The sequence below is a fragment of the Lepisma saccharinum genome, chromosome 16, assembly GCF_977018435.1.
Source record: "Lepisma saccharinum chromosome 16, izLepSacc3.1, whole genome shotgun sequence".
Classification (NCBI taxonomy): Eukaryota; Metazoa; Arthropoda; class Insecta; order Zygentoma; family Lepismatidae; genus Lepisma; species Lepisma saccharinum.
The window spans coordinates 1,848,613-1,866,341 of record NC_139244.1 but is presented as its reverse complement, the minus strand read 5'-3'; the positions used below and the strand labels follow the sequence as shown (position 1 = coordinate 1,866,341).

The window sequence follows — 17,729 nt, the reverse complement described above, 5'->3', positions numbered from 1 at the left end:
GAAATGACATGACATATGTAGCCAATGTTATCCATATTTTATTTGTAGCTCAACTTTGTATGTGTAAGCCAAAGAGCGTATACGCTTTTTGATGTAAGCTATTTCACTTGGGTAGATCATTATGGATGGTTATTGTGCATATTTTGTAAATATTATTATAGAAAATGTCAATTATTATTTTGTTCCTGATTCTCTATTGATGTCTTCTGGTATTAACCTAAATTTCAAATCAAAAATAAATAAATAACGACCCTAATGCTTCATGTATATTTTTATTTATTTTTTTACATATATGCGTATATGATATGGGCTCAAACTGTCATTCTATATTACAAATCGGAAAGGACAACACGCAGAATATAGAGGTACAGTCCAATATAATTGTTATTATTATACCATAATAGTGGTAAATATCATTGAAATTCTTTATCATATTTATGAATATGTATTTTCAGATATAATCTTCTCAACAAAAGATTAACAGCAAGTAAGTCACACAATTACGAGTCAATATTATGATATCTTGGAATTATTTTTACCGTGCACTATTCCGTTATGTGGTTGAAGTACAAGGGAAACATTGGGTTCCTTGTCAGTTTGATGACTTGGAAGGTTGGTTGGATTTGTGATAGAAATTTATACTTCGTCACTTGCAATCTGAACTTGTGCGAAAAGTGAAAATACTGGGGGAAAGAGGCTGAAAATATATTTACAAAATGGTCTCATTTGGATGAAAAGGATCTTCTAGAGTACTTGAGTACATTACTACTTGAGTACTGTGACTTCCTGAGTAGCTAGAAAGAAAGTGGGTTACATCAAATTCAACAGCATTTGCATATGTATTCCAAGGTTCGTACAAGGTTTACTATAATGTTGATGTAACTCCATTTGTTTGCTAAAATAATGTATTTTTCACTATTTTAAAACATAATCATCATTTTTTCTAGGAGTAACCTCTTTGTCCTTTTTATATCGTTTACAATATGTGAACTCAAGCTCAAAGATACGTTTCGTTCAAGCCGGCCCCCGTGGCGGAGTGGTTAGAACATCGCGCTACGACGCCAGGGGCCCCGGGTTAGTGTTGCCCACGAGACGAGACTTTGGCCTGTCTCGTCTCGTGGAAATGCTGTCTCGTCTCGAAAATATTCGTTTGTCTCATGACACATGGTCAATCTCGTCTCGTCTCGAATTTTTAAAAGCCTGTCCCGTCTCGTCCCGTGGACAACACTATTGGGCATGGATGTTTGTGGGTGTCCATTCATCAATTTCATCATGTCATCACTCATCCACATCTTCGCAAATTAGCAAAAAGTGGGGTAACTGTTCGATCTCCGGTCAACGGATTTCTTCATTTTTACAGAAGAAACTACTTACGAAAATGAGTTTCTGTAGCATTTTCCAAGTTCGTGGACGTATTTTCTTTCATCGTTGAATCTATTGGAACGGGGAATTCATGTATTTTTTAAGAAAAATATATCTCCGACGCACAAATGCTGTTGCTTTTACTTGCTTGCTTCCTCTACGTGTTCCAGTTGCGTACGTTCGATGACGTAACCCCCTGTCAGTTTTTCCAACCACGCCGTTGTTTTCCAAGAAAATGAGAAAACGAAATATACATTCCTGATATTACTACCACCCCAAATTTTAAATATGTTTTTCCTAACCTAACTGAACCTAACCTTACCGTGAATGGTTTGTGGGGCTATGCGTGAATGGTATTTGGGGCTATGCGGGACTGGTTCGTGGGGCATTTTACCCCAAATTTTAACTATGTTTGGCTAATCTAACCTAAACCTTACCGTGAATGGTTTGTGGGGCTATGCGTGAATGGTATTTGGGGCTATGCGGGAATGGTTCGTGGGGCATTTTTCGGTTAAGAAGGTTGGAAACACTGCATACCCATTCATGATCTACAGCTGTGCCCGCCATATTGTGTGTTACGGAAGCGAAAGAAGCAAGAACAATAATTACTGTTAATGTGAAAAACTGAAATTATTTTCGTGAAAAAAGCAAAATCCCATGTTAAACAACAATCTTTCGCAATGCAGAATCGGTAAGTACGAATGTTAAAAATGACGAAATAAACGAATGAGAGGTGTTGACCGGAGATCGAACGGGTAATAAAAGGGGCCCAAAAGCGAAGTAAAATAAAGCAAATCAATCAATTAACCAATACGTTCCATTCAAGTTATTATACCGGTAGGGGAGGTTGCTCAGCTTTGTTTACGTTTAGAATTCTCCACTCTCATAACACGGAAGTGAGTAATATAGTGAACAAAGTGCAAACATATAGCTTTGTAGTGTGGAATAATAGGTTTTCTATACTATTAATTTTCCATGTTTATTTTTTAGATGGATAAGAACATGTGCTATGTCAGATTCGAGTATCTCGTAAAGTTTGGTCAGCCATGAAACTAAGGCATGGAACACACTTAAGGACATGTGGCAACACTTTAGGTTTTCCTCGTTTAGTGTTACTTCTCTTGGCTAGTGTAGTGTTTATGTGCTGTCATGTAGCCCTGTCGAATGTCCAGCAGCAGTTAGGTTTCGAGTGTGATAAACTGAATCGTGTTGTCCATAAAATGAAGCATGACTTGATGCATCAACAGAGAAAGACATGGAAATATCTGGATGAAAAACTGTCCCCCGTGTTTGAGAGCCACTGCAACAAGCACACTGTAATATTAGTATCTGGTTCTTCTGGACAGGTAACAGTAAAGTGTATTGCCTCTCGCAGGCAGAAAATCATTACATACAAGGCCAGTACAACGACTGAAAGGAAGGTATATTTGAATGGGGAATATTACGCAGAGTCAGGTGAAGTCGACGATTCTTTTTCTCATGTAAAAAATATCAGAATTTCGCAGAAAGCAAATGAACACTCACAGAACTCACTTTCGCAAACAACCGATTCATTCTTGAGAAGATTACTTGTTTCGTTGGGAGAATTCTGCAACACACGAGTCATCCTGATTGTAAAGATCCCTCCTGACATATTCAAATCTAACCGAACTCAACACCTGCCATTTGCTCACTACTCTACACCTTCACCTACTGGCAGTGCAGCTACTTTGAACATTCGTTTTGCTGGTCACAATCTAAGCTGCTCAAAACATCTTCGGCAGATGCTAAAATTAATATCTGAGCCTCATCCAGAAGAGAATCATGAATCACAGGCCACTTCAAATTGCGAACTCACTGTGACAACAACCTCCCCAACGGAAAGAGACCAACATGTAGAAACACGCCCAAGAATAGGACGAAGGTTGTTGTCGGTCGAACCTGATGAACGACCAGAATCCATGGTCTATCACAAAGCTCAAGACACGGAAAAAATAGATCCAAGGAAACACCTTTCAGAGAAAACAGAATCGTATCAGATACCGCAGTACGTTGGTTACGCACATAGGTCATCAATTGTGAAAGAGATGCTTAGGGATATAGTATTGAAACACCAGATCAACGGAGAAGCTGAGGAGTCATTTTTCCCAGAACAACGAAAAGACGAAAGACTGAGTAAAACTGGTAATAACTCAATCGAGAAGCATGAGTATATAAATGACAATGAGCTATCGATTTACGCTACTGAGAATAATCTATTTACAACTGAAACATCACTGAAGCATACAGAAGAGAAGGGCAATGCCCTAGTCAGAAGAGTATGTAGTGAAAATTGCCTCGAGAAAAAAGCAGCAATGAACAAAATGAAAGGAATTATTATTAATTCAGAAGAGAAATATGAACCCCATCGAGCAGAATCAGACTGCTACAGTATCGAAACTTCAGGAATAAATAAACAAACAAATCGGTGCAGATCTGAAAGCACAGAAAGAATATCATACAAGAAACTTGAACATCTAGCTAGCCAAAAAAGTAGACGTACCAACGAATACTCCGTAGAGAAAGATCAGGACCCCACGAAGATAAAGAGAGTTGATATAAGAGAAGAACTGAAGAAATCTGCTGAGAACCACCAGATAAAAGTAGTAGAAGATGCAACAGGAGTGGATAAAGCACAAAGAAAAACTAGTCAGAAAAACACGCTCAGAAGTCACGAAGAACCAAAAGAAATTGCTTCTAGGGTACAGGATAGTGCCACCAGAACAAAAGTCAGATCCTCACGTATATCTCGGAAGAAGATGTGTGCTGAGGAAAGTACACACGAGAGGTTGTCTCCGTGTGACGAAGAACGGCGAATGAGTGAAGCAGCATTAGATGATTTGTCCTCACGTAAGGGAGCACGAGAACAATTGCCTAGTAGAATAGAATCAGTAGACGCATTGGCTAGAAATTATAAAGGTACATACAACAGCATTAAAAAGAGACAGAAGTCTTCACAAGTTTCGTCATTAGGTAGAACTCAGCCCAAGTCATCACTGGGTATTGCAAAAAATGATCTTGAGGCGGCGGATAGGACATTGAAAGAACGTTTCATTATCAGAGATAAAGTTTCTCACGAGCGTCCCTTGGGGAGGAGAGAAGCAGATGAGGCCTCAGACTTCATTGACGCCATAAAACAATACAATCGATTCCGTCTTCGAGGCGTCACCCAAAAACTATCCGCAGCAGACATGTTCAAGGAAATCCAGGACTCAATGAATAGAAGAGTCCCGAACCTGCCCATGAACTTTCAGGACCAGACAGAAGAATTCGAATTAGGACATGCAGAAAAACAGGAAAAACCGGATGTGGCCATCGACAGCGACGTGCAAGTACAGGAAACATTTGCGTCAATTTTCGAAACTGTCTCCAACGATATATCAAACATAACTTCCGTCCCAGCAGAAGAAGAGCTCAGCGAAGAAAGCTCAGTCGTAAACAGAGGATTAGCAACAGCCGTTTCAATGGTAGTTCAGTTCTTCACTTCATCAGAAACCTCATCGGCGAAAAATAAAGAGTGTGCTACAACGATACCAGACAACTTCCGGAGTATAACGAATATAGTAACTGCTAGTGTGATAGGACGTGGGTGGAAAAGGCTTAATATGAAACGAACAAACTTTGCGAATGACACCGTACAAAGAAAACTGATAGCTAGCGAGCTTCAAAGCACGCATGAGCACGTTTCTCGATCAAGGCATCCTTTCTTTCCAAGCCGCAAGAGGCGCTTCAGTTCTTACCGTGTAATGATTGTTTACTGAGATCAACAGTGATAGATGTAACACCGGACATATATAATTGTAATGATGATAAGAAAATGTACTTCAAATTTATATATCTTGTAAAGAATCGCTCACGGCATTTTTGTTAGTTAAAGAATTGTAAGAATTTTAATTTTGTCTTTTATTTCGACGACGTTTTGTAAGCAAAACGAAACTTTCTTTAAAAACATTCTCATGTATACACTCAGCATGTCTTTTATTTCGACTTTACGTTTTGTAAGCAAAACGAAACTTTATTTAAAAACATTCTCATGTATACAATCAGCAACTGAACAATATCACTCTTCCACAAGGAGCTCTTGTAAACTAAATTAGCTAGTCAAAATTTGTATCATATGCCGTTTATCATCAGATAGACGATCGGAAATTGATCTGCAGTTTATTGTTTGACCCCGAACCAACCAGAATTGATTCTGGGTCCTTCGAGGTGGTCGCTATGGATTCAATAAACATTTATCCATTTTACGATATGAAATCCCACATATATAAGTGTAGCAAGCAATGCTAGACGTAACAGGGTACGAACTAGGATGATGGAACTGTAACTGACGTATATGTTAATTACTACTAAAAAAGGTATTCAATAAATGCAGTTTAAAACGTTCTTGGACCTGACTAACAATTTGTATCGCTGCCACTGATTTCTACTCGGATCACAACTGGGTCTCTTGGTGGAGGCACATAGTGGTTCGGATTCCACTTTAAACTGTAGGTCCAGTCCCGATTAGCTTTACTGTGCACAAAGTGCACTTAAAACACCAAATCAATCAACCAACAACTGGGTCTCACAAATTTTCATGAAAATGTTTCCATATTTCTACGTTAACTCTGTTGACAAATAGGGTTTAATTCCAAGTGGAGACAGTGGCGTGCTCGGGACTATCGAAAGGCCGGAGAGGGATTACGTATATTTTTGTTAGAAATCAGCAGTCATCTTTTCCTGTCTTCGGCATTCCTTTTTTTTAAGGAATACTGGGCCAGAGGGGATTCTTGTGTTCCACACCACACACTTTCTTTGGACATGCCGATGCCACTCACAGGATATATTTTAATCTCTCGAAAGTTGTCCTTTAAAGTTTCATAAAGTTGTCTGTATTTTGTTTGCTTAAGTCAACTTTATTTACAGATAGGGTAAACCTATAGCTTAAATTGGGATTCGAAGTACTATGTGCCTCCTCCGAGTAACATACCACCACAACCTCCGAACCAAACATACCAGTGCACCATCGGGGAAGCCCTAGTCTTATTTTAACGCTCAGATGTTTAGGTATTTATTTAGCATGGATTAAGGACCATCAGCATCTTTTGTTGATCTAGGGCTTATGCACATTTTTGGTAGAAATTTTTACTGAAACCAAACATGATTAATACATCACAATTCTCCTTAAAATTCCTCAACGACAATTCTGCGAACAGCTATTTGTGGTCGACTTCTCCAAATCCACCAGTCGAGATGCGGTTGATGTCGTCACGGATGACTTATTCTAGGAAGAAACTGTTCCAGTTTCAGAGCAGCTTGGTATGACTTGAAGCAGAATACATCGAAACGACGATTTCTGCAGAAAAGAAATCCGCAATCTGCTATTTTGTGGTCAGCGTATAACTTCCCAATAATTTTACCATCCTATCGAATCGTGGTAATATTTTTTTGTTCGTTCTTACCAAATAGTCCGTAGCAACGTAGCAAACAGCGTCCGAGGATGCATATCTTGTTAAACTTCATAGTAGGGATGGTATCGAGATGAGACGTGTGTTCTTGAAACCCAATGGTTTTCTACTAAAGACTTTTAGTAGGTCTAATGTGCAACTACAGTACATGCACAGTAGAGCGACTACAAGTAAAAATATTATCTTCAAATATTATATTTAGTATGGTATGTAGTGTGTTTGTCTTAACATGCTGGCTGCAAGAATAGCTTTTCATTCCTCCTCATTAACAATTTTTATTTATATCTATTTGAAAATCTGAACACAGAGATGTTTCAGAACACCTAGTAATCATCACAAACGTCACAAAGAAAAACTGTTTTCTTATGCTTGTAATAACCGTAAACTACAGGAAAATAATTCTATAATGCAAGCAATGCGTACATACAAGAAAAACTACTAGTAATCATCTACTGAAAACAGTAGCCAAAATTTTCAGCAAGGAAACAACACAGTGTGTCCCGATTAGCCTATCTTTGCATAAAGTGGACTTAAAACGAACTTTAATTTCGGTAACAGTTACACAAAAGAGCACTTTCTTCAATAGGTGATTACAAAGACTCCCCCTTTTTTTGTACCTTCAAGACAATTGCTTCATTTAAACATGAAAGGTACCATATTGTACTATTTTTATTATTGCGTATTTCTTATCTGCCACTTCCAGCAAATCAAGATGGGGAGGTTGAATGACCATTAGATGAAACGCAAGCGAACACCTATGTCCAGGACAGAACTACTAGTTTCGAAATAGTGATATAAACTACCCAGCACACGCACAGATAGACCTACTACAGAGCCAGAATACAGAGATTCATATTTTTCTTTCCTCAAACAGACGTTTCCCAGGTGGTTGTCAATCCATTTGGGAGATGACAACACTGTTTTATCAAATGTTTTTAGATTTTTGCGGAGAGCTGTCTCTTCCCCCGTGTTGAGAGGAAGTTTTTTAGTATTAATATATTCTTGCTTTTTAACATGCTGTTGTAAAGTGGCTTCTTACACCCCTTGTTTTAACTTTCTGAAATCAGAATTTTAGTTAAGGGAATATTTCCCCGCATGCATTGAAAGGTGCAAAATGCTCTAAAGTGCCGACGCATCCAAAACTTTCAATCAATCAATCATATTTTAGTATTTATTGCGGAATACAAGATATAAGTAGGAAGTAGTACGGAGAAAAATGCAAAGAAAGGGTTATTCACACTCCTCTTTCTTCCTTACATAGCATTCAGTGTGCCAATCCGTTCATTTCTGCTCATGACCGTACATGTCGTGCCATTGCAGAATAGTCTCTTCATCCTAGAGATCCACACCCTTAAAGGGCAGCGTTGCGTTATTCTTGGCCGTGGTATTTGCTTGGGAAATAACACTGCGACAGACTGCCACAGTTTAGCTTCACAACAGATAAAGCCATCACAACTGAATTCTTGTTTCAAATACAATGAAGGGGCCAGTTATTATGTAAGCTACTCGTACCAAATTATATTTAACAATACCAAAGGCAAAAACAGAACTTTGACAAGTTGTGAAATGGCCATGGTTAAATAACGAACGAAACAAACAAATTGCTAAAGTTTGTTCACTTTGTGATTTAGATCTGGTCTAGAAGGTTGGTCAGCATGCGACAGCGTTGCGTTTCTGACACTTTTGGCTTATCGTGACGATGATGATGAGCGATGAGAGGAAGAATCGCAAAAGAGCGCATGTGACAAGTGTGACGTCATAAAAACTGAGACTCGAACCTGGAACCTTAGGTGGCGAGATCACAAGTTGATCACTCAAGGTGTTGGGTAACGAGAAATAAAACGTTTCACCACTTTCATATTCCACGAATCGACAATTGCACTTTCTTTTGAATGAATGATTTATTTGGTTCATTTAACTTCGCATTTCTGCCACTTTTGGCTAATTGCGAAGATGAGGATGAATGGTGAGAAGATGAAATAGATGAAGAGACAAGCACAAGTCCCATACTGGCGATGGGTGCAGACGCCAGAGAGTCGTTAGTCTGCATAATGCAGTGAAGGGTGTACTAGGTGGAAGTGAGGCTGACATTTTGGTGTCTTGAGAAAAGGTAACATGGTTTTGTAATATAATATCCTATTGATATACTTGTTCCAAAAGAATCGTAATTCTTAACCATTTCAGCATTATTATTGAAATTTCTGTTGGTATAACACTGAGTGGAACTCTTTTGTAAATAACGAGTAGCAAGACAACTAATTTATTCGAATACTTTTTACAGTCTGCGGTTGGCCATGAAGTTTCAACCATCGGACCTCCTCTTACTAGTGGACTTATTGCTGCTTAATATGCCTTCTTTCACAAAGTACTGCAGTTCCAGCGATGAGTTAGCAGAGATGGTGAACTATCGATTGCGAAAACTGAGACGCAAATTTCCGAACCAGCTGAACAGCACCTGGAGTCTTGTTAGAAACACCCTGGAGTCCATAGCGAAGGAAGACTCGGACAAGATCGCTATAATATCACTGTTATCGAGTATGGAAAGCAGGGAAACATCCACGTTTTTTGCTTGCCATCTGGCACAACTGTTCACGAAGGTGATGTGCTTGAAACCGGTTCATAAGAAGTCTTTAAACGTATGCAAATACTGTCAACAATCTGACCTTCCACGATTTTACAAGAAACTCAAGAAGCTACTTATCAAACAGAGAGTTCTCGTTGTGGAGAACATTCAGTGTATGAACCATTACTCCATAAGAAGGCTTCTACAATTGGTCACGCACCAGCGGGTGCAGCCTGAGTTATGGAACACCCTCATCCTAGCACCAATGCAGTTGCCAGCAAAGGTATTGGATACTTTCAAGTCACCCTCGGACGCACTCAGTTACTTCAGACGTACTTGGCTAGCACCACTGCCAGATGAAATTTTGCAAAGAGCTTCTCGGGAAACCACAGTTGGGGTTGCGAAAATACACCATGAAGACTTAGACTGCAACAATTCAAAGAAAAGTTCCCGCGGAACGTTTACAGCAACTAATATGTTCCGCCCAATGTGTATCGAAAATGAACCCTCGCATCTCTTCAATACTGGACGATCAACTCAAGTTTATGCACAGCAAATACCTTCACAATCATCAATACTGCCTCCTCAATCAGTGGAAAATCAAGATACTCAGTCACTCACTGACCATGTGAAAGTTTTCAGCACAAGACCAAAGCGTAGTGAAGTAAAACATCAAAAGATCCGAAGTTCTACTTTGAAAAAAACACCTCTAGGGAAAACTAAACCAAAAAAAGGAGCAAGTAAATATCAAAGGAACGACCAAACAGAGAAGAAGAATTGGGAAGGAGAAATTGTGCGACCCTTGTACGAAAGAGAGTACATGTTTCAAGATTGTGATTTCTGTAGTTTTGCTGTCGACAAAACAAGCAAGAAAACACAGAATCACATAAATGCTACAAGAAGGCGCAAAGAAAGGACACTGCAAAGGCTATTTAATGTCATAAATACCTCACATCCTGTAAAAGTAACTTCAGGCGAAAGACAAGAAACTCAAATTGACAGAGAAGTGGGTGAAAATTCTGCAGTCAGAGATAAATGGGTTAACTTCGTGAAAAGTACAAGAACGGACACGAAAATAGAAAATGGCGACACGAGTCCTAGCAATGTAATGAAACAATCATTTGGAAAAATGAACGATAACAGAACTAAAGATCTACTCTCAGGTGGGACTGCAGACCATGCCTTACAGCGATTAGTTAGGCTAAAGTGGCCAATAATGATTTATGGTAATAATATACAAAATACATCGTTAAATGTTTTCCCAGTACCAGCAATGAACAGAAATGCTGCAATAAAACATGTAAAAAGTATGAAGGAAAACGAGTTTATACTAAGAAAGGTTCCCGTTCCTTACGTGCGAGAAAATGAAGTTTCATGTTCCAACAGAAGAACGTGGTTTTCAAGAACACACGAAGTAGGTAAAATACTATGCAGCGCCTTGCTATCAGCAAAACTTGAAAGATGTGTTGGCTCTACCAATTGTTCTCTGAAACAAATTTTCTCAACAAATAGGAGACAATCACAAAATGTTGAACTGATTGTGAATACAGAGTCACCAAACGTAATCAATACGGTAGGAAACGTTATACACCAGAAGGTAAGAGGGCCTCATATGACAATACAAGAAGATGTTAGCCATCGTACGGAACTTGATACTAGGCAAGCTTCACCCTCACAACGTACACCGCAAGACAGCGAACAGTTAACATTTGCGTCGAGCTCAAATGTGGATTCTGCAAGATATCAAGAGATTGACAGATTTGTTCGAGCAAGTTATCAACTAAATGTGAATGAAAAGACAACAGAGCCATGCTTCGTGAAGGGGAAGCCAGGTAAAACAACATCCACAACTACTGAAGCATCACAAGGAGACAACGTAATCACTTAGGAACTAGAAGATACATGAAGATAAAAACTATGTAAACCTTCACGCACTTACGTATAGATCGACTACCAGCATTGAATTCATGCTTTGACTTGATACATGATCAACTAATTGTACATCAATATCATTAAAACTCTGTACCACTGAAAGAGTATACTCTCAGTACATTGTATTGTATTGAAATAAACTTTACATTACTGTTTACATGAAGCAAGTTTGATTAGGATCACTGCAGTAAATACAATTACAGCACATGCATGATGCACATAAATACACACGTACTATAAATGTATTCATACAAATATTAAGTTATAAATTATGTATATCGTATTTCCATGATCCGAAGAACTCTTGCTTTTCCTTTCATGTGCTGACTCTAAAAAAAAGGATAACTTTTATGGCTTCCGATTGCATATTTCTTCTGAATTCCACAATCTCTGTTACCAAAAAAAACTTTACAGCCACGGAACTATAAATAATTCCAAAAAGAATTCAATATGAAGAATTTATCGGTAGGAGTAGTTCGACATGCACGTTTATAAAAGTGAATGCAGCCCAGTTCTTGGTCGTTTTGCAGCTGCTGAAACAGTTCATATTTCTTATATAACGGACATCTCGGAACCAAGATAAATAAAGTTTATTCAATTAGAGAGGTGTCTCAAAGATTTATAAAATACAGGGGCATGTGTTTTAAACGTTGAAAATATATTTTAAACATACCAACAAGAAAATGTTAGGAAATAATGTGAAATTGACAGTTTCAATTCACTACAAAAATTATACCTTGAGAACAAAATTTCCAAACTTATAATTATTAATACTACTTATGTGCCTCCAAGCACAGGAAAAGGTATGAATGGTTCATATGAAACTTCCTTATTTGGTTAGATTTAATACTGAGCACCTATGCCAGTTAAGAAATCAAGAGAAAATAACAATTACCAACGGCTCGTATCTGGGCAACTAACACTAGGCTCGGAATTAGGGAAAATTAAAGTTGTAAATGTTTTCGAATGTGCGTAAGAGTTTTGCTTTTTACACCAACCACCGGCCCACATAAATAATCTACCTATCTCTCCTGGAGTTGAATATTCAGAGGTAAGGGCTGATGTCACGCCATTCAAATCATTGTGGATCTTATTACCAGGCAAAGTGTATCTATTTTCACATTAAAAGAACTCATCCATATTTCCCAGATAGGTATGCACACGCTACAGGTACACAGCTCAAAATTGAGACGTTTCACGTTGTTACATGCAGAAACTATGCAAAAGATAAAGCAAGGTTTCTCCCTGTATTCTGGATTGTATGTAATTTATCTGTTCAAAATCTAAGTAACACTGGCAATCACGGGCTTGCATACGCTAAAAATGTGGCCATTTTCTGGTGGGTTTCTATATAAACTCTCCACACTACGAAAGTTGATGATTTTGTTTGGTTACGTACCCATTTTATATATTGTACATATAAATACATACACGCACGTGAAATCAATTCGAACAGCTGTTTGTTTCATTTTCAGTTCTTAATTGTCAAGTGTTTTTTTATTTCATAAAATGCCTGTGAAGTTACGCTGTACAAAAGAAACAAATGAGTACAAATATATTAAATCCATTTCTTTATTAAAATTATGAGTTGATATAGTCCGGAAGGTGTAATAAAAAACTGCAGAGCGATAAATGAATGAATAGAATATGTCTATGTGGTGATTGAATTAACTTGAATTGTCCTTTTAAGTCCTCTTTATGCAGAAATAGGCTAATCGGGACTGAACCTACAGTTAAAAGTGAGGTCCGAAACAATGTACATCAGCCAGGTATCGAACCCGGGACCCCTTGATTACAAGGCGGTGACGTTATCACTTTCTTTTTTTTTATTTAAAAGGAATACCCCTATTCGGTGGTATCCCCCGTCATTTACACTTTTTTCTCAACATTCATACATATCAGTTTTTCTCTTTATTCTCGGTTTCTCATTTTACAGACAACACAAACATCCAAGTCCTAGCCAGGATTCGAACCCGGGACCACTGGCTTCGTAGCGAGCTATGCTAACCACTCCGCCATAAAGGCCGACGTGCGACTACGCCATCTGGAGGCCCCTAATATATCAGTTGACACTTCGTTGGGAGACCGAAGTCCCCTGTTCGAGGTTCCAAATATCTCAGTAGGTTGCACTTCCAAACAGAGGACTTCGATCTCCCAACGAAGTGTCAACTAATAAATTTGGCGCCCGAACAGGGACCCTCTGTTCGGAAGCGCAAACTACTGAGAATGTGGTAATTGATATCTGGTGGAAGCGTCTTGATGACTATACAGCGTGTTCCACTTAGAGGGGTCGAGAAATAAATGCTCACCGTTTAAAAACAGAGGAAGATATTGAAGAGGTTTTCTCGGGCAATTAATCAGGTGATTTCCGGATAGCTTTCGAGAGCTAACGTCACTCTCATCGTCAGGGATTATAGCCTATCCGGAAATTACCAGTTGATTACCCGAGAAACCCTCTTCATCATTCGCCGCCAGGAAAGCTTCAAGAATTATTTAGAGGAAGATATTGTCATGATTTTCATTTTACAAGGTACATAAACTCTCAAGAGTTTATACACCAATAGTGAATACACGTGCTTGCGCATGCGCGCCAATGTGTAAAGCGGGAACATGCATGCACTATTCAGTAGAGCAACAAACACGCGACATGGCTGTAAGACTGAGGACCATTTAGATGTCTGCAGGGCAACTCAAGGCTCACATATCGAGTTGCATTGGCCATTCTCCTTAACTAGGAGAGTTTCTACATCAAGGCGTGTTAACAAACCATTATTTACACTCCAAATTATCAATTATTTCTCGACCTCTCTAAGCAGGACACGCTGTATTTCAACCTTATTCCAGTAACCCAATTGGAAATCCAATATCGAGTTGTTGATCAAATTTTGTTTTCCTTCGCTTCTGGCAGGTCATCATGAAGTCACAGCAGTTCCGAGTCGTTTGGCTGGTGAGCCTACTCCATTCCATAAACTCTACTTTATTGCAACAGAAAACTCCCGCAAAGGACGATAAGAGCCAATACCCAACCGCCTCGGCTCGGCTGCTCTTCGAACTGGAGAAGATGAAGGATCAGTTCTCTCAGCAACCATCCAACACGTGGAAGACCCTGAAGCAGACGCTGACGCCGATAGCTGAAGGAACCACGTGTAACCTCACCGTGGAGTTGTTGGTGGCGACCTCCCACAGCATGCAAACGGCCACGAGCATGGCTGATAGCATTCGCGACCTTGTCCTCAGCATCCACAACGCGACGGCCAACAAGAATAAACAGCTGGACGCGGGGCGCTCCAAGGGTAGCAGCGCCGGCAACCAGCTGTTCAAGCAGTTCAAGAAGGCGCTGAAGCAGAAGGCGGTCGTCATCCAGAAGGCTCAGAGTGTGAATTCCAACACCATGAGGGTGTTTCTGGATAAACTCTGCGAGCACATTTCGAAATTTGTTGAGGGCGTCGTGATCGTACCCCTCCAGGTCCCGGGCGAAGAGTTCACGGTGTTCAGAGGGGAGCTGGACGTTCTTACCTACTTGAAAACCTCCTGGTTGGCAGACGTGAATGAGGAAGTCTTGGAAAACATCCGGAAACATTTGAACTTAGGGGTCCTGTTGATTCTTCGGGAAAATTCCGTAAAAACGAAGAGAAACTCCGACTTCACAAACAATTTGAAAATTGGACTCTCGGAAAATGACATTATTCCTAGAGACTCGTTAACGTTTATGAAACCCAGCAAGAAACAACGGCACGTAAATGTTGAAACAAAAATGTACAAAACATCCATGAAAACAAAACGAAGGAAAACACACCCTACAAGAGACAGCGTAAACTCAATTCAAATATACGAAATGCAGTTTAAGGCACGAGATGACTACAAGAGCGTGACGGCAGAGGAGTGTTAGAAACTCTGATCTGATCTTTGATTAAGGGGAGGGGAAAACTTCAGCTCAGCTCAAGTCGATGCTGCAGATACGGTACCGGGTGAAGAAGTTAGATCCTGAAGGCCAAGATAGAAGGTCCTTGAAGAACGACTGCTGAAGCCTTGCGAGTTTACACCACGTAAAGGTAACATTTATCCTGAGCAGAAAATCGAAATCACTCCTTAACAATAGTAGTTTTATGTGCATCAATACCCCAACCAAAAAGGGAATCTAGTTTCTGTTCATAGAACAAATTCTACGCAGCGGACAATTTGTACGTCGAAAGCAACCCTAACTATCTGTGACCCACGAACATGTATGTTCTCAACGTGTCATTTCTTTTAGGACAAAATGTATCCATGCGGTGCTCACACTGTGAGAGAATTGAAGAAGATATTTTGGCAATATTGCAATAATTATGGATACTGCAACGTTCAAATATATTCGTACTGAATCGCAGAGCAGCACAATCTGCCGGAAAACCTAATTTCGCAGTTGGTACATTATCTAATCTTCCTTTGCAACCTCAAAGACTACAAGCAAGCCACTGGGAGCAGATGCTCAGACTACAAACAGATTTTTTGAACACAGTCAGAAGTGAGCGTAAAGAAGATCCAGAGCGTTACAACGCGGAGCAGAAGCTGAGCAACTGAGCAGACATAAAGTAGCAACTCAACCGTTGAAGAAAGTGTGGAATGGTGCATCCAGAAGAACCTGGAGCATTTTTTTAAGTATGATGAGTAAACAAAAAGGAGAGATAGGAGTCGATAGCGCAAATTCCTTTTAATTAAATCAGCAAAAATGTTTTCTTATTAAACATGTAAGAAAAAAACGGTTTGTATGAAACAAAGTAATCCATTTTTTAAAAACAAGTTTCTAATTTGGTCCATCCTTTACAGACTCGTGTTTCCTTGAGAATTAATATGTAATAGTACAGATAAATAACAAGATGAGAAAACCTGCGACAAATTCGCGAACAAAAGTGAACAGTCATTTGTTTTCTCCTCTCGCTTCCCTTTTCTGCGGCCCAAGTGGCCCAGCATTGCCGTGACTATCATTTCCTTTTCATTTTTTCTGCTGTTGCTAAGATATTTACTTGTAGTTCGACGTTACAAACGTGCATCGTTTGTACACTAAATATTTATGGAAAGTTCGAATTCGAACAACGAGATGTAAATGTGGATGAGAAGGTGCTGAGGCGGAACATAAATATTGGAAAGTTCAAAGTAGCCTATAGCATAGACAGAAATATCTTACAAAAATTAAGGGTGCAATTTCCAATATATTCGACAAGTTTGGTGGCCAATCCAGATGTGCGAGAAGGGTATAGTTTGTTAACATTCTTTAAAAAATTGTAAAATACGATTTCATTTGTGTGTTATTTTGCGTCACTTTTAGCTAATCGCGACGATGAGGATGAGTCATGATGAAATTGAGGACTAAAAGTGGTAAACGTTGTAAGAGGCAAAAGCGAAAGTGTTGGGAAATTGCATCGTTCCGCACCTCAGCCCGTAAGAATGTTCACATTAGTGACCTCTTTACACGTCCTTTGAACTACTTAGAGGACTACCAGCCACTTTTCACGTTTACCACATTATAAAGCATGGCACATTTCACAGTCTAACGTGGAAAATGGTGTTTGAATTATTTTGGCACTTACAGCGTTTACCAATTTTAGTCTTCAATTGTTGAAGGGGCACTCACAAAGAACACCCATGCTCAGGCTGGAATTCGAACCCGGGCCCCTGGCGTCGTAGCGCCCTGTGTTAAGGTGGTCGTCTAAAATACGATTGTAAATGGATAGGTTTTCATTTTTGTGTTAATACTATAACTATTGTGAAATAGCCAACAAAAAATTATACATTGAGATATATTTACGTAAAATACAGTAACACAGAAAAACGACTTAGAAGCTGTTAGGTCCAAAATGAATATGGCCTCTGCGATGGCATAGTGGTAACGTCGTCGCCTTGTAATCAAGGGGACCAGGGTTCAATACCCGGTGGAGGCACAAGCGGTACACTTTAAACTGTAGCTCCAGTTCCGATTAGCCTTGCTGTGCATAAAGTGGAGTTCAAACACAAAGTCAATCAAAAGGAATGTAGGAATAAATCGTTGCATAACCCTCGACTATGCAGTGCCGAAACAGACTAGATTTCATCTTTTGTGGAGTCTAGGACCGTCTAGGGCCCTGTCTAGTAGCCTAGATAGCAAGCGCCCTTCCTCTTCAGCTGTGTGACCTTGCTCCCGATCACTCAATGTAATCCATCTCCAACCACGTTTGCCGAGGCAAATAAAATCAATTCTCTTTCCAAGGGTGCCCTCCATGGCGACCATCCATCTCCTGTGGATGACGTAATGTGACGTCATTCAGCTGAAACATTACCCACACCTCCCCCCCCCCCCCCCATTGGAGCCATTAAACATTTAAACATTAATGACCATGCCGAAATGTAAACCACTCGCCAATTTTTCTATGAAGGTCGATTGATAATTG

General features: G+C 39.5%; 4 protein-coding genes across 17 annotated transcripts in view; 3 read left to right on the top strand and 1 right to left on the bottom strand.

Annotated features, from left to right (window-relative positions):
• The window catches only part of Msp300 (Muscle-specific protein 300 kDa), a 609,326-nt gene that overhangs the window by 393,563 nt on the left and 198,034 nt on the right, over positions 1–17,729 (bottom strand). The window lies entirely within an intron of this gene.
• On the top strand, positions 341–5,210 carry LOC145999846 (uncharacterized). 2 transcript variants are annotated; one of them, XM_083137114.1, is made up of 2 exons: positions 341–365; positions 2,353–5,210. In XM_083137114.1, exon 2 carries the CDS (start codon positions 2,409–2,411, stop codon positions 5,139–5,141), a length of 2,733 nt encoding a protein of 910 aa, XP_082993240.1. In that variant the 5' UTR covers positions 341–365; positions 2,353–2,408; the 3' UTR covers positions 5,142–5,210. The 2 variants fall into 2 exon arrangements, with proteins under 2 accessions (XP_082993240.1, XP_082993241.1); XM_083137115.1 differs by lacking the exon at positions 341–365 and adding an exon at positions 412–487.
• LOC145999847 (uncharacterized) lies at positions 760–11,433 on the top strand. The gene is made up of 2 exons (XM_083137116.1): positions 760–849; positions 9,112–11,433. Exon 2 carries the CDS (start codon positions 9,125–9,127, stop codon positions 11,279–11,281), a length of 2,157 nt encoding a protein of 718 aa, XP_082993242.1. The 5' UTR covers positions 760–849; positions 9,112–9,124; the 3' UTR covers positions 11,282–11,433.
• LOC145999845 (uncharacterized) lies at positions 12,255–16,057 on the top strand. Its single transcript, XM_083137113.1, has 2 exons — positions 12,255–12,376; positions 14,234–16,057. Exon 2 carries the CDS (start codon positions 14,240–14,242, stop codon positions 15,212–15,214), a length of 975 nt encoding a protein of 324 aa, XP_082993239.1. The 5' UTR covers positions 12,255–12,376; positions 14,234–14,239; the 3' UTR covers positions 15,215–16,057.

What these genes read in the sequence shown, in the direction of transcription:
- LOC145999846 (XM_083137114.1), top strand. Translation starts at nt 2,409, where the DNA reads ATGAAACTAAGGCATGGAACACACTTAAGGACATGTGGCAACACTTTA.
- LOC145999847 (XM_083137116.1), top strand. Translation starts at nt 9,125, where the DNA reads ATGAAGTTTCAACCATCGGACCTCCTCTTACTAGTGGACTTATTGCTG.
- LOC145999845 (XM_083137113.1), top strand. Translation starts at nt 14,240, where the DNA reads ATGAAGTCACAGCAGTTCCGAGTCGTTTGGCTGGTGAGCCTACTCCAT.